Source organism: Juglans regia, chromosome 5 (assembly GCF_001411555.2).
Source record: "Juglans regia cultivar Chandler chromosome 5, Walnut 2.0, whole genome shotgun sequence".
Classification (NCBI taxonomy): domain Eukaryota; kingdom Viridiplantae; phylum Streptophyta; class Magnoliopsida; order Fagales; family Juglandaceae; genus Juglans; species Juglans regia.
In genome coordinates this window covers 239,785-256,543 of record NC_049905.1, presented here as the reverse complement: position 1 = coordinate 256,543, position 16,759 = coordinate 239,785, and the positions used below count along the sequence as shown (strand labels likewise).

At 34.8% G+C, this 16,759-nt stretch overlaps 2 protein-coding genes and 1 pseudogene across 4 annotated transcripts; 2 read left to right on the top strand and 1 right to left on the bottom strand.

Annotated features, from left to right (window-relative positions):
• Window positions 1-1,002: 1,002 nt before the first annotated feature.
• LOC108988133 (protein FRA10AC1) lies at window positions 1,003-9,419 on the bottom strand. 3 transcript variants are annotated; one of them, XM_018961270.2, is made up of 12 exons: window positions 9,297-9,419; window positions 9,111-9,178; window positions 7,819-7,900; window positions 7,112-7,195; window positions 6,955-6,994; window positions 5,777-5,822; window positions 5,617-5,675; window positions 3,926-3,993; window positions 2,935-3,018; window positions 2,790-2,854; window positions 1,866-1,988; window positions 1,003-1,759 (listed from the first exon to the last, which is right to left on the bottom strand). In XM_018961270.2, exons 1-11 carry the CDS (start codon window positions 9,350-9,352, stop codon window positions 1,903-1,905), a joined length of 738 nt encoding a protein of 245 aa, XP_018816815.1. In that variant the 5' UTR covers window positions 9,353-9,419; the 3' UTR covers window positions 1,003-1,759; window positions 1,866-1,902. The 3 variants fall into 3 exon arrangements, with proteins under 3 accessions (XP_018816815.1, XP_018816822.1, XP_018816829.1); XM_018961277.2 differs by having other exon boundaries at window positions 1,003-1,754; XM_018961284.2 differs by having other exon boundaries at window positions 1,003-1,354.
• Window positions 9,420-9,662: 243 nt separating this feature from the next.
• Window positions 9,663-11,343, top strand: LOC108988102 (annotated as a pseudogene).
• A 4,025-nt stretch (window positions 11,344-15,368) lies between these two features.
• LOC108987662 lies at window positions 15,369-16,540 on the top strand. The gene is made up of 3 exons (XM_018960632.2): window positions 15,369-15,574; window positions 15,667-15,900; window positions 16,069-16,540. Exons 1-3 carry the CDS (start codon window positions 15,521-15,523, stop codon window positions 16,213-16,215), a joined length of 435 nt encoding a protein of 144 aa, XP_018816177.1. The 5' UTR covers window positions 15,369-15,520; the 3' UTR covers window positions 16,216-16,540.
• The last annotated feature ends 219 nt before the right edge of the window (window positions 16,541-16,759 follow it).

The following is a 16,759-nucleotide window of genomic DNA, read 5'->3' as shown; positions in this document are numbered from 1 at the left end:
ATGAAATTAAACATAGGCATTCGAGATAATTGATGATTTAATGTGATATTATTAAAATGTAAAAGTAATTCCAATTAAGATATTGGAAATCCATTTTTCTTACCAGACCAACATTGAGAATGGACAATTTTAATTTTCCAATATAGTCTAAATGTATTTAATATATTATTTATAAATAGCATGATTGAGAATCAATCAATCTAGCACAATTTACAATTTTTTTTTTTTAATTTTTTTTTATACATTAGGGTTAGGGGAGGGGAGGGGAGGGGAGTTGAACCCATTATCTCTATTTTGGAGATGTGGGTGTTGAGCCATCAGGCTTTCCTACTTCTAGCTGTGATAGTTTTGGATAATAAACTTTGGTAAATAGCATTATCATTCACATTCTTTTATTTTCTTAATCAAAGGCAATAATACGATTCCTCTAAATCCATCAATTCCATACCAAAAAGGTATAAAATATATTTGCTTACAAACCACTTCTTAAAGGATCAAATCTCGGGAGAACAATACGAAACAAAAAATACATTTGTTGATAAAATAAAATAAAATTAAATTAATGGGGATTAAAGTACTGCCGAATTGGATTCCTACTGAGACTTCTTTTAACCCAAAGGATGTCGATGCCTTTCATTGACTTTATATAAAATGGTTGAATCATTCAAATCAACACCACCACAAGTAATTAAGTAAGAAAGAATAGATTCCATTATATAATTTTTTATTTTTTTATTTTGTCCATTTCATATTACCATTTTATCGAAATAAAAAAATATGAAATTGCTTTTTATAGACATGTTGTTGCTTACCTTCCTTTGTCGTTTTGTCAGTCCTATTAAAATGGCATTATCATATATCATGTTTGCAAGTAAAAAACAAAAATTTATATATTATCTCTTCCTTTCATTCCAATATTAAAATGGGAGCAGATAACAAGAACTCTTTCAAGTTTTAACTAACACCCATTATTGAGAGAGTGAGCTTAAAAACAACTCAATATGACAAAAAATAATCCATGGCTTTAGCATTTTTATTTTAATTGAGATCTAAAAATGTCATTGCCAATTAATACACAACGTGTCAGGATCAGTGGACCATTGGGCCCACATTTAGCTGTTTCAACACGTTGTCCCTTAACAGCGCTGCGCCCTAAGTAGACGGCTTCGTGGTTGTCCTCATCCTCTGTGGCAGCCATGCCAAGATGTGTGCCACCCCATGCTGCGATTGCCTTGTAGAGCTCCCAGAAATCCACACGTCTTCACAGTAATTACAGCACACCACTCCAGAAGATGCCTCTTTGCCCCCATTAATGGCAATGAATCATACCTCAATGATTAGTGTCAAACTCTTCCTAGTCAATCATAAAAGTGATACTCAAAAAGTAGAATGCAATTCCAATACATCCTAAAGCAACCAAACATTTTCATAGTACACCAACTTCGAACTCAAATCAGACTGACATGTCATGTTACATTACAATACAATACAAACCACAAACATTACTACTTCATGGTTACTATTCATTCCCATGTCACCAATTGTCACAATCTTTAAAAAGGTATCAAAACCTTTCTGCCTACCAAAGCTTCTCTCTTGCCTCTGTTGTCGCTGCTGTTTGTTTGTTGTTATCATGTACACTAACAAAAGACAAACCATTCTGGTTTCCGAGGGGAGAGACAAGAGGCACAGCCAGAATAGCCAGCAAAGCCGGATTAAGAAAATGAAGTCTACTTTTAGCCTTCCCTTCACTACTGAACTGGAAAAAAAATATACACGCACATATATTATTCTTCATCGGCCAAGGTTACATGTTTTTAACTTTTCCTCTATTTCTAACTGCCAAATAGGCGATGAAGAAATACCTTTGAATTTGGCAGCAGTCATTCAGCTGTTCGTCCCTCACGGAAACATCCCCTCAAGAAACTCATCAAAGTTATCATCGTCATCAATTTTACGATCATCAGTTGAAGTTGAAGCCTTTTTCCCTGCAAACAACAACTTAGTATCAATTCCCCACTGTTTGATCAAACAGAAACAACCAGCAAGGGTCTGGTTCAGAAAAGATAGAGATGTGTATGCTGGAGCAAATTTCTATCCAAAGTAATAGGTGCTAGTCTTTCAATCTATTGTAGAGGTCACAATTACAACAGATGCTTGGCTAGCTTAATGAAGGTAACACCAACATGTGAAACTTGGAGGAAGCCCTATGTAATATCGGAATATCCCTATCCACATATCCATGGAGAGAAAGTCAAAACTGAAATTGCTCCCGAGTCTTGGATAGAGTTCATCCTAGCAAATAGGTAAAACACCTTCTCGGTAACCAACACCAAAAAATTGAGTCAAACTTTAACCACAAATATGAATATACTGTTACACAGATCTATTTAATTTATAATTAAACTTGTACTAATTTAAAAATCGACATATTCAAGAAGTGACCTGCCCACAAATGGACAGAGTAGGTTGAAAGTTTTGAAAACCAAAAGCTCCTAAATTCTAGTCATGGTCACAACCCCCGGAACATCCCTTCTTTAATCCCATGGAATTGGTGTGCACAATTGCAAGTCTAATTCGTAATTGCCAGACAGCAGAGTATTAAATAGGAGTTCCAATCATTTCCAAGACCTATCCCATGATCCTACCACAAAGTAGAAGATTGCTAAGCCACAAAAAACTAGATGCATTAATCTGAACTGAAAATAGGCACAATAAACTGCAATGAAAAAAAAGGGAATGAGCATAGCTTATGTAATATTGGAGTTCAATCAGAGGCAAGTCCAGACCTTTTCTCCTCTCCTTGATCCCTTCGTACTCAACATCTGTTTCATCATCACTTCTTGACCGGTTCCTGGAATAAGGAGCTGATAATTTAATCAGTAACTCAGTACAATATACACTGCAAAGTAAACAATAGACTTGGATTGGGACCTCTTCCGTTTGTTTTCTTCTTGCTCTCTTTTCTGTGATTGCTCCTTCTCTTTCCGCCTTTTATAATGAAGCTTCTCCGCACATCTATTTGAGAGTGATCAACAACATCAAAAGGTGTTGGAGCATATTAATGAAAACTTCAAAACCAGTGAACCAAAACATTCATTAGTAAGAGAAGAAGACGGGTTTGTCCAACCCATGAAACAGACAGCACCATATCTGATCACCTTCCAACGAGAAATATCAAGAAAAAGATGATATCTGATATCTGACTTATTATTCGATTTTACCTGTGCCAGTTAAAATGTATATTATTCTGAAATTGAATTAGAGGGAAAACCTACTAAATCCCATTCAATTATAATGGCCAATTGCTGGCAGAATTTACGATGAGAAGCAATGTTTCAAATACCCCTATAGAACTAAAAAAAGGAGGGGATGGACACTCCCGACCAAAAGAAACTTAGAAAACGAATAAAGAAATTTCTAAACCTGTTTCTTTGTAAAACAAAAAGGTCCCTGAAATTACATAGGGTTGATCAATTCAACCATCAATTGGACAAAAATGTTAATCAACTATTTTTCTCTCAGATGATACCTATAAAAAAAAAAAAAATTCCTCAGATGAACCATTTTTCGCTCCTTAACACAGACTGTAACCCTTTCAAACAGTACATCATACTTCCAACTTAAAATAAGTATTATTGTCAAATTTGCTATGTCCCTGCCAGGAACATCAATAACGGATTGGGAAAACAAAGTCAAGTAATGTTTCATTCATCTGTTTAAACTCCATGCGGATGCCAAACATTCATAGTAAACAACTAGAAGGGCCAAACTTCATATAAAAATATATATGATTTCAGAATAGATTATAACAGCCGTCTGAGATTTTAGATCCTGCTGAACAACAACATCAACTAAATAAGTTACATAACCATTTCAGACATAGATGTAGAAATGAATATAGAACCAGCAAAAACCAACTAACCTCTCACAAGTCACCAATTTCACAAGGGCTTGTTTATTTTCTCCAGCTTCAGAGTAAGAAAAGTTCACCTGTAATGTAACAGCCAAGAAGTGGTATAAAACTTCTTTGATACATAAACACAGAAAATTTTTATTAAAAGAGCACTAGGGAAGCAACCAAGTGCACATGAAGTATAAAAAAAGGCACCTAGTTAAAGCAAAGAAGAAGCACAAAAATCCAAAAAGTCAAAAAAGCAAGAAAAGCAAGTGTTGTTGTAGGCAGTTGTGTAATCATACAGAGATCTGAGCATAGAGTTTTCTGACTCTGGCAACGCCCTCTTGCTATCTTCGAGAGTGGTATAGAACTTGACTAGAGAACAGATCTAATAGGATAATATAGCATGATTTACTGTTCCTTGAACTAAAGCTTATATATTGCAAAAAAATAATAGCAATCATATTCCACTATTAGTTCAAACATGAAGAACTTCTACTTATCACAAAAAAAAAAAAAAGAGACAAAAATGCAAACCAATATTAAATGCTGGAGGAAAAGGACATAAAACCTTGATTAGTCAAGACTCAGAAAGCATGGAATACCAATGTATGAACACATAGTTTACAAGGGTTCGACACACACACAGCTGAAAAGAATTAGCTTTATGTAATTTAACCATCTCACATGTCGCAAGTACCATCCAGAACCAGTGCAATAGTGGTATAAAACATTACTTGGCATGGAAATTGGTATCGAATATCTGTCAGAATTGATTTTGTGTGTGTACACAGCTGAGACAGCTGAAAGCAAGAGGAGGCCTCTCACAAAATTCAGCCTATGCTCCTAGTTCATTAAATACATCAAGCATGACATCTTGAATATGAGCAAAGAATGGACAGACAAAGCAAGTCTTACTCAAAAGATTGTAATGATGTCCAAACCAGCTTGTAAAAATTTCAATCTTTTTATCTTTCATTCTATTTAAAGACAATGGACATCATGTAAAAAAGGCAATCTTTTTATCTCTCATTCTATTTAGAGATGACACTATCTGAATTTTAAGTACTGCACCCATATTGTTGGTGGAATATTGAGTACTCATATTAACAGAATCATCGCCAAGACAATCACTGAATACAATTATACAGCTAAAAAAAAGATTTTTCTGATGACAAACTCCAAAAAGTGGTTAAATAATGAAAAATTAGAGGGTGAGTGGCTTGATGAAATCGGTAAATAGATGATCCTTACAGAACAATACGGTTCTCAAAGTAGCATACCAACTGTAAAAATATTACCCAGCATTGGCATGCACCAATGCAATATATTAAAGATTGTAAACATATAATTTCCCCAATGTCGTTTAGATGAAACATTATAAACCAAAAAAAAAAATTTATACTGCACCATAAAATGGTTAAGGGAGCTAGTTCAAGTTGAGGGAAGGCTAAAGAGAGGGCTTTCGGGTAGAGGTTTTTACAGAATCTAGGGGCTGGGGTTGGGGAGGACAATGTTGTATTTTGGGTATTGGTTTATTTTGGGTTTCTCATGGGCTTTTGGGTCATTTGGGGCTCTCTTGTATGGGCTAGGTGTTTTCTTGTATACAACCAGTGTATTTGGTTACTCCTATTGATATTTATATATATATATATATATATAATATTATTACTTATCAAAATGGTTAAGAGATCAATGACGTTTATAGAAACACTTGCCTCATAACTTGCCAAGCCATCTTTCTCGTCACAATGTTTGTTACCACATATAAACTGCCCTGACAAAAAAGGGTAACAAGTCGATTCTAAACTCAAAAAAAATTCTCAACTAGGAGCAAAACAATGGTATTAAAATAATTAATGAGGAGAATGATATTACCTTTCCCAGACATGACTTCCTTCTCTGTCCTCCACCTCAGACCAATCTATAAAGAAACTTTTATATATTAGAGTAAAATTTTACATGTCATGCAAGTACTACAAGACATTCAATACAGCACAACACAGAAGCTATAAACATGTAACATTCATTCGATTCCCCTTAAGCATGAAATTTCAATTGGACTCTCATTTATCAGAATCGATTGACCAATTAAACAACTCCATTATGTTAGCAAAGTTTATCTTTTAGAGGCTTCCAACCCCCAAATGCTCTCCCATGTAAAAGGACTCCCTTTTTTATCGGTAAAAGGACTCCTATCAAAACCTCTTCACGTTCACATCCCCTTAGATCCCATTCTTTTAATTTACTTATAAAAAAACTCTTCACATTCACAAGAACCCCCGAAACTCAATTTATCAGTCTACTATCAAGCCATTCATAAGAATTGAGAAGGAATCTAAAATCCATCTTTCTTGAACATGTTCTGTTTTCTGACTAACTTCCTGCAATAGATTTTAGTGAGTATCTTTAGTAGAATATTGAATATTTTTTTTTATCCGAGAACAAAGTCCTGACTAATCCCATGGGTGCACAAGCCCTCACAAGAAGTTTCCCGCAAGTGCACCTCGGGTAATTCAAGGGAAAGTTCCCCTAGTCCGATGGCCCCTAGAACTTATTTGCACCAAAGAGGATTTGAACCTTAGACCAAGAGGGAGCATACTCACAAAACCAAGGCCTTTACAACTTGAGCCAACCCCTAGGGGTATCTTTAGCAGAATATTATAAAAGAAGCATTGAAAATTTTCAAACTAAAGTAGTAAAAAAAACAAAAACAAAAACTTCCCCAACCCAAAATGCTAAATAGTACCATAGACCCAAAACCAGATTTAGTGCAAATTTAGAACAGCTTACAGAACAAAATGACAGAAACCAAAATGAAAGGGGAAGATACAGAGGAATCAAAGATAAAACAAGAGGAGCAAAATGTGATCTACTTCACACATTCTCTCAATAACTTTGTTTACTTCACTGGAAACTCATCAGAAGACAAACTTGCCTTCATATGCAGGTAAAGGAAGCATTTTCAAAGGACTAAATTAAAATCATTACTGTTAGGTTCATATCTTAAACTTAAAGAAACTGAAATTAGAAAAATGTACTGAATAAACAATCACCTTGCCACTTTTGTAGTGTGACATGTCGGCTATGCAATATCTTCAGCAAGTTTAAGGCAATGAACATGGAAACATATCTGAAACAATTTCACAACTTTGAAGGAATATCTTTTTTTTTATAAGTAACTTTGAAGTAATATCTTCTCCCGAAGGATACTCTTTAAAAAGCTTATCATAATAACGCTTCACCAGCCTTTGCTCCCAAGAAGGATCCATATCATCTTCCTCAGTACGTATAAACCTAATCAATTGGTGAAAAGAAAATCGAAGTCTTAGATTTAAGGAAGAGAATTTCACAAAAGTAAACTGGGGAGACAACCTCTGAAATAGGAAAATAAAATAAAAATAAAACGATAAAAAGCTAAAATAGCCAAAGGAGACACTGCTGCTTTCTTTCATTCTCTTTTGTATCTCACAAGAAAATAAAAGTCCATATTTCTCTTTGCACTTACGAAAATAGAAAAACAGTTTTTTTATGAGCAACAGAAAACATAATTGTTTGTAATTAATATTATCTAGTATTTAATAAGCATGTTTCCTCCATGAAAGTAAAGTACAATGCAGCCAACAGACTTTCCCATGAGCTAGTAAGTAGGGGTTGCGTCTAAGTGCAAAGAGAAAGATGAAATTCCATAAGATACTCAAAAGGCTGCCTAGTGGAACGGTAATCAACTTGATTACATTCAAAAAGATCCAACCAAAAACCAGAAGGTTTTCCATCAAATACATATGGAAAAGATCTGAAATTGAGTAATAAATATAGAAAATAACACATCACATAATACAAGCCAAAGGGGTGTAATACAGATGTGCAGCCAATTGCGAACTTGTAGAGATTGTAGAGAGTAACGCAAGAGGACGTACCGATATCCCTCTCTTAGGGTGTCTTGATCAGTTTTAACAGGCAACTTTACATGTGTGGCTTTTTCTTTCCCATAAAATCCAACTGCAACCCAAAACAAGAATCTTAATGAATATGCATTAACCTTAACTACTACTATACCATTATGTTTAAAAAAAATAGCAAGCTGTGCTCGGCTTTCAATTAAAACTCAAAAGACTATTTTTTTAAGTTTAAATCGAAAACTTAAAGGACTGATTTAAAACAAAATTTCTTATTGAATGTTGAAAACAATAAGGAGATGTATATGTGATACAGAGAAGGGTTCACAACAAAGTATTATAACTCAATGCAGCACTACATCCAGTAATAGGTTCATCGAACGATGAAATTTAAAAGCCAAGAAAATGAAAAGTATAGACACTTGATGTGAAGTATAAATCAGCAACATTTGCTAAATACAAAACTAAAGCACCATAACTGTATAAATCATCAAGATTTATAAAAAAAAAAAAAACTGTACAAATCATCCTGCTCATATGAACATTGACAACTCAAAAAAAAAAAAAGAATAAATAGAAAGTTAAGTACTTACTCATAAATAGAATCTCATAATTATTTTTTGAACTGTAGAATCTCATAAAAAATGAACCTTATTGAGTCAAAAAAATCCACAACAAATTGACATGGAAGCACGTGCGCGAGACGTACATATGTAATATTTCTAAATACGTATCAAAATGCAGCAAAAACATTGGGTATGAGCTCCCTCACAATACATTTGAAAAATAGCTACATTTCCTACCTCCCTTGTACTGTGTCTGATCACTTCAATATCAAAAATAGTAACTACTAGATAATTCCATCTACAATGAATATATGGATGATTGTAGCCCCCTTCCTCCTTAGTGGAGAGGATTGTTCATCACCCTTATTGCTTTAGGACAAGAGGAACCAACAAACAAAATGCTCGTCATTTGCATCCATCTCATGTGTCCATTTCAATCACAACCTATTCCCCAACTAATGGGAACAAAACTAATACTTATTTATCGAATCTAGTTAGACAAGTCAATCTTCCAGAGCTCATATGTATTCCAGAATACAAAATATTATTCGCATCTAAATGAAGTCAACAGTGCCTTTTTATGCAAAACATGGGAATTTTCTAATTAAATACACGAAATCAATCCATATTCTGCTACTAAAATTCATGTTTCGATATATATATATTTGCGCAGTACAAATTCGAAGGGTGCTTAGAAAACGATTCAAATGCACAGACACAGAAATAGTCAGAGAGAGAGAGACGAGCCGTAATCATGGAGAAATTTCTTGTGGCGGTCGTACGCGTTGAGGCCGCGAATGTGATCCTGGTACTGCCTGTAAAAGATTAGGGTTTTGCAGTTAGTCAGCAGCAAATCGAACAGTGTGGGGAAATTTAAGGGGAAAAAGGAAAGAGAAATGGCTATTTTTTTTTTTTGGGAGGGGCGGAACTTACTGTTTTCGCTCTTCTCGGTCGAAGATTTCAGATCTCAGTGATCGGAACGACGCCATCTGGTTCTCCTCCACTCTTCCCCTCTATCGCCGTTCAACTGGTTCTAACTTCTGTTCGTGCCCTCGACCGTTCTCCAAACCAAGTACTGTGATATATAAATAAGCTTTTTAAAATTTATATAACGCTTATTTTTCATATCACGTGCAATCTTCTTTAATTTTTACAAAATAAAAAATGAGTTTTCCTGAATTTAGGTCTTATTTGGATAATAAAAATATTTTATTTTATTTTATTTTATCTTTTTATTATAATTTTTTTAAATTTTTATATAAAATATAATAAATAATTCAATTTTTTTAAAATTTTAAAATGTTAAAGATCCTACAGCAAAAGGACTTTTATCCAGCTCAAACACAATCCATCGAGAAAATAGATGAGATTATCTCAACAGTTTTTGTATTTTAAATATAGTCTTCGAGATGTAATTGGTTTCACATTTCTATCATATGTAACAACTCTATTTATGTTCACTTATATTCTGTGTGTGTGGGGTCTACCCAAGTTGTGTTGAGTTTCGTTGTCTCATTAGATATGGTAAAATATTGTTATTTATTTTCCCTCACCATCATATGTTTTGTACTGCAGATAGGATGGATTTATGATTCTGTTACAGAAGATATTCTTACAGGATTCAAGATGCATGCTCGTGGTTGGCGGTCAATTTACCGCATGCCCAAGCACCCTGCCTTTAAAGGGTCTGCTCCTATTAATCTTTCTGATCGACTGAACCAAGTGCTGCGATGGGCTTCGGGTTCTGTGGAAATTCTTCGCAGTAGACACTGCCCCATATGGTATGGCTATGGTGGCAGGCTTAAATGGCTAGAGAGATTTGCATATGTGAACACCACCATCTATCCAATCACTGCCATTCCTCTTCGTATGTATTGCACTTTGCCAGCTGTCTGTTTACTTACTAACAAGTTCATCATTCCACAGGTTCGTCATATGACCAAATTCATCGCATGTATTTTCATTGTATGGGATACTTTTGACTTTCCTGGCAATAATCCTTGCTGCAATCCCTGCATCTTACAAAAGCTTGCAAGTCTTGTATTTGTGAGTTAGTAGTGATTTGGCTTCAAAATATTTTATGGTGAATATTTAAATTTGCAGTAGGAGTTCACATTTCCACAATTAACATGACATGCATTATTTTATTTTACCTCTAAAACAAAGTAACATGGCATGCATTCATTATTTAGTGATAGCGAGATTTACAGAATAGTGATTTATTGGAAAAAGAATGCATGCTTCTCACAACCTTCGCACAAACTTTCATGTTTCTTTGTGAACACACGAATCAATTTTAGCACGGTCTAGTTTGTGTGTAATATGAATATTATTTCATAATGCAGCTGTCTTTGGAATGTTCGAAATTCTTTTGCTCGTCTCATTTTGCTTGCAGATCAGTAACATTGCAAGTATATGGTTTATATCACTCTTTCTTTCCATCTTTGCTACTGGTATTCTAGAAATGAGGTGGAGTGGGGTTATAATTGATGAATAGTGGAGAAATGAACCGTTTTGGGTTATCGGTGGTGTTTCTATCCATCTCTTTGCCGTTTTCCAAGGTTTGCTAAAAGTGCTTGCTGGAATAGACACCAACTTCACAGTTACATCCAAGGCATCAGATGAAGATGGAGACTTTGCCGAACTTTACATGTTTAAGTGGACAACCCTACTCATCCCACCAACAACACTCCTCATCATAAACTTGGTACGGGTCGTTGCGGGTATCTCCTATGCCATTAACAGTGGTTACCAATTATGGGGTCTGCTGTTTGGCAAGCTTTTCTTTGCCTTTTGGGTGATCATACATATGTATCCCTTCCTTAAGGGTTTAATGGGTCGCCAGAACCGAACACCCACCATTGTTGTCATCTGGTTGATTCTCCTTGCTTCCATCTTCTCCTTGTTATGGGTGCAGATAGATCCATTTACCACTAGAGTTACGGGTCCAGATATAGAGCAGTGTGGAATCAACTACTAGAATGATGACTGCTTGGAACATCAAAAATTTGTTCTTAAGCTATTTAGGTGATCTCCTTGTCCATGCCAACACAAGTTTGAGAGGTGGGAGTTAAGTTAATTGTCTCATATTTAATTTTGCTGTAACATGTTGTTGTTGTATGTGATCAGCTTGTTTCATGTGTACTTGGGAGTTTACGTACGTATATGTGCAGATCATAGGTGGTAATTAAGAAAGTCATGATCATTTTGTTGTTACAGGAATTATTTTATGTATTAGTTTGGACATAAATTGTTCTGAAAACTATGGCCGGACACTGCTTGTGGAATTGATTTAATTATGAAAAAAGTTGGATACAACCACGCAGGGGACCGCGGCGTAACTACATCCTACGTGGAAAAAAATGAAAATGCATCACAGAGACCCAAAACGGCATAGTTTTCATTTCCCTCCTACCCAAAACCAAAAAAAAAGACAAATTCATTCGTATCCCCACAAATCATAGAGACCCCTTTCGTCTTCCCCAACTCATAGAACAGTCCTCCTCCCACGGTTCCTGTGAACCGGTCACTCGTCCACACACGCCCAACAGTTTCAACCACCACGTCACAGCCTCCTCCACCGTGCAACGTCAAGATCGTCCACAACTCCTGCCCTACACCACCGTCGCCCAAGCCAACATTGGACGTCCAAGAGGCTCTTATTTTTGAACCAAAAAACAGAGCACTGAGCTCTCCAATTTTGAGCCACCGTGAGCCATTGCAAACAAGCATCACTGAGAGTCCAACCACATTGGAAATTCCATAGAAATCGCCAACCGTTGTCACCTTAGGTCCGTTGTCCTCCTCACGGTAAGCCATTGTCATCTTCTTCATTTCTCTCCCTCACGCCATGTCCTCTCTCTCTCTCGTTATTTCTCTCTCCCTCTCATCACTCATTTCTCTCAGTGCCTGGACGCTCTCTCATCAATGAGAGAGGGCTTGGGCGACCACCATTAGTGCTTTGTTTTTTGTTTATTTTGGTTCCCTCCAGCGTGCATGTGGAATGAAAGGAAAATAAAAGAGACGGAAGCCAAATGCACGTCGAAGGGAATCGAAAAAGAAAAGAAAAAAAAAAGCATTCACTAGGAGAAAGATGCGGAGCTTGATTTCGGTTTTGAACATGAAAAAAAAATGAAAAGAAGTAGCAGCTCGCGAGACCATCCATTCTTGATGCGAAAAACCATCCATTGTTGATATGGAAAATTAAATGCAGAGACTTTTCGGCTGGATGCAAGGCTTGGAAGGTTGACATGCAACACGAAAAAGGAATAAAAATTCACGCAATCCAGTTGCGGAAGATACAAAACGAAGACAAAATTTGGAGAAGAAATAAAAAAAAAAAATGGAAGAGAGGGACAGTAACTTTGGTGGTCGTGGGTCTGATTGTGGGAAGAGAGAATTAAATTTATCTTATCTTTTATTTTATTTAAATAATATATCGACTAACGTGCAAAATATCATGTCAGCCGATTCCCCAAACATTACTCATGCTAGTTGTATATAGAAGAGTTGTTTAATTATTCTTTATATATCCAAGTAATTTGTACGCAACCTTTTATCGTCCTGCAGCTAGTAACGGGTCTTAATTTTTACGTTACGCAATGCACAATATTTCAATGCAAAGCAGAATAAGAAAAGAAATGCATGATCAATTAAAATCATGCGACGGAAAGTTTACAAGTTAACAACTGATCACGTACTCGAAGCTGCATAAAGGCTAACAAAACGCACGACCCCTTGTCCCCAGCTTCTCTTCGAAACAAATATTAATGCAACTCTCTCATCATTATCTTTATCCATCTTGTCTATATATATATATATATATATATATATATATATATATATATATACTAGTAAAGGGCAAACACGTGCATTGCACGTGTGCCCAATTGTGAAAATATAAAAAATATTTTTAAAAATAACATTTATGAAATCTAAAAATATGTAATAATAAGAAATAGGTTAATATGTATAATTATAAAATGTAATAATTTCGTCTATATTTTAATTTTCTCATTGATTATAAAAATAATCACATACAAACACGTAAGAAACTAATAAGAAATCAATCATGTGATTAGTAGTTTGTAGTTTGGATTTTACCATATCTGTTTATATGAGAATTTTATTTTACAACTTTTAGGGATGACAATATGTAGTTTGTTGTTCTAGTTTTTAGTCTAATTTTTTAACTTGCATATGTAGTAACTATCTCATAAACACTTTGCAGTTTTCATTTTAGCATGTGTTTAGATGAGAATTTTATTTTACAACTTTTAGGGTTCATGACCATATGAATTTTAATTCTTCTACTTCTTAGTCTGTAGTTTTTTAACGTGCATGTGTAGGAACTATCTGATAAACATTAGCATATATGTTTAGATAAGAAGTTTATTTTACAACTTTTAAAGATTGATCATATGTAGTTTATTTTACAACTTTTACACGGTTTAGCTAGTTTGTAGTTTGTAATTTTTTAATTTGGATGTGTAAGAACTACATGATAAAAATAGATAGAATATATGATGTAATTGAAAATAAAATGAATAGAGACGTATCAGTTTCAATATAATTTAAAGCCAATGAAAAATTAACTAACAAGAAAAGCCAAAGAATTACATATGCTATTAATTTTCGTAACTAAAAAAACATCCATCATATATGTTCAGATGGTAATTTTGTTCTTACAATTTAGTCTAGTTCTTGAACTTTCATGTCTACCAACCATGTGATAAATGGTCTGCAGTTTGCAATTTTTTTTAATTTACGTATATAAACATGCCATAAGAGCAGATATGGCATATGACATAATTGAAAGCAAAAACATACAGACCACATCAGTTTCAATATACATAAAAATAAAGGAAAAATTAACTGAAGAGAAGAAAGAGAACTACATACCTAGTTATCTTTGAAATTTCAATCCCAGGAACAAATCTAACAGCCCTGAGCCACTGAATGTTTGTGCGATGTGAATAAGAGGATGTTGATTTTAAACGTGAGAGAATTAGTAGGAAGATGAACGTAAGAGCAAATGGAAGTAAAGATGAGGAGAATTACTCTTATAGGAAATGCAAAGCGGTGCAAGTGATAGAAGAGTAAAGAAAAAAAATAAAATTACCCGATTTTTGTAATCTAAATTGCAATCGGTCCAAGCGGTGGTAGATGAGAGTGAAAAAAAAAAAAATTTATCCAATGTCTACAAATCCGAGAATGACAAATGCCAAACGTTCCAAGAGGCGACTGTTGACGAGGATGGGAAAATTTATTATCTAATTCCTGCTAATCTGAAAACAACAAAAAACAAATGGTGGAAGTGGTGCGAGACGGGGGGAGAACAAACTTATCCGAAGGTTAAAATATATTCTAGAACCTCGCTGGTGTATTTTCGTTAAAAAAAAAAAAATGGTTTTACATAAAAAAAAAAAAAAAACTATTCGATGCAAACAGTTTTGCAAGCGAACCTAAGTAAACCGTAATTTAATAAAAATAGGGAAAAAAACCTAACAGAAAACGTTAGGGAAATTGAATTAAAAAGCAGGGGTAAAATCGATAAAAAAAAATGGACGAAAGCAGCAAGCTAAGGATATGAACGAAAAAGAAATAAATAAGAAGGGCAAAAATGAAAAATATTGGTAGATGCTGCAGAAGCCAATGATACAAGAGGAAAATAAATAGAAATGGAAGGATAAAAAAGAAAAAAAAAAAGAAAAACCGGACGTCATGGCAAAATGAACTGAAAAATAGGGACAAAATGGAAAGAATATAGTGGACGACACCTGCTTATAGCCACTTATTACATATAAGATATATATAAGATCACAGAAATCCACACGTGCCCATTCCTCTTCTATTGACTTGGCCCTCTGCTCATACACACTCATCAATAGCATCCTCATCCTAATAATTAACCATGACATTCCCCACATGATCAGCGTAACACGTGTCCTTTAGTTCCACCGATACATGTCCTAGATATATGTAATTGGATTCGTGGCAAGATGTAGTAATTTTTACATCACACGATCTTATCCTTTTAAAGGGAACCTTGTAGTCCAAACCGCTCCATAATTGCCAGTTTTCTGGGTAGGAAAGGTCGCAAACAAGTCCTAGTTTTTTGAGTATTTCATGCGTTGTGTAGCTAGAGGGTCTCGGCAATGGCCATCGTGGAGGAGCCCATTACTTTTAGGCTTGATCGTTTGGATAACATGGTGGGTGTTCGTAAAAAGCTTTTTGTATATATGTGTATGTTTCATGTTGTATAACATTTTTTATTTATTTTTTTTGGCACGATGATGATCAGTTGAGGCATTTGGAGGAAATTAGAGGTTGCAACGTCAGATCATCCCCAAAGAGCTCTTGTGCATCAATCGCATCAAGCGGGACCCAAACGAGCGACGGCCATGCATCATCCACGGATCTCTCCCCAAAGAGCCTGGAGAAGAAAAGCCGTCCGATCGAGCACGTCATAATTGAGACTGAAGTCAAAGGAACGCTCATCGAGAGGCTTGAACTAGTAGAGGACCGTGTGCTAAAGGTAACGAAAACAAAAAATATGAAATTGAACCAATTAATTAATTATTAATGCATGCATGCATACTAACACTAGTTTGATCGATCATGAAGGAGTGTTTATATATATATATATATATATGTTGATCTGATTATATATGATGAGCTTCCTTCCTTGTATTTGTATGATCAGCTGTGTTTGCAGTTGGAAGAGGAGGAATTAGAGGCAGAGAGAAAATTAGCGGAGAAAAATGAGAAGAAGGCCCACATGAATAAGGGATTGAAGCAACTTGCACATAAACTTTGTATGAAGGGATCAGCGCCAAGGAATCATATATAATTAATTAATTAGTTAGTTAATTAGTGCACGTGCTTTTGGAGAGTGTGATTTTTCTTTTTCTTTTTCTTTTCCGTAGGCAGAATTAGAATTAAACAACTCCCGCCACTTTTATGCATGCATGCATGGATCCCAAGTTACGGTTTGTATCATGTACTCATCAACTACTAATACCCAACCAAAAAAAATAATTAATTTAGAAGTAATCAGTGTGTGTTTTTTCCCCTTCTTTTTGGGGTCTTTTTTTCTAATTAAGCTCCTTGTACGTAGTACGTACTTGTATATATGGAAAGGTTCCCTACAAATTTCATGCCAACTTTTGTGCAAAGTGATGTTTTCAAACGTTAAATTAATTAAAATCCACTATAACAAATTACTTTTTGAGTTTTGCTATGTATAAGTAAGTTTGCGTACTAATCTGCGTATTAATGTTGTTGTTTTTATATTCTAAATTTAAATTAACATTATTTTTAATAAAATCTATTTTCTGACTAATTAATTTGAATAAATAAACGTATTAATACTCAAAATCGTTTATAATTAAATT

Coding starts and splice junctions, on each gene's coding strand:
- LOC108988133 (XM_018961270.2), bottom strand. CDS start 9,352: ATGGCGTCGTTCCGATCACTGAGATCTGAAATCTTCGACCGAGAAGAG. Junction 3,994..5,616: donor ATGGCTTGGCAAGTTATGAG/GCAAGTGTTTCT, acceptor GTTACATTACAG/GTGAACTTTTCTTACTCTGA. Junction 2,855..2,934: donor GAAGAAAACAAACGGAAGAG/GTCCCAATCCAA, acceptor TCCTTATTCCAG/GAACCGGTCAAGAAGTGATG.
- LOC108987662 (XM_018960632.2), top strand. CDS start 15,521: ATGGCCATCGTGGAGGAGCCCATTACTTTTAGGCTTGATCGTTTGGAT. Junction 15,575..15,666: donor TTGATCGTTTGGATAACATG/GTGGGTGTTCGT, acceptor GATGATGATCAG/TTGAGGCATTTGGAGGAAAT. Junction 15,901..16,068: donor TAGAGGACCGTGTGCTAAAG/GTAACGAAAACA, acceptor TTGTATGATCAG/CTGTGTTTGCAGTTGGAAGA.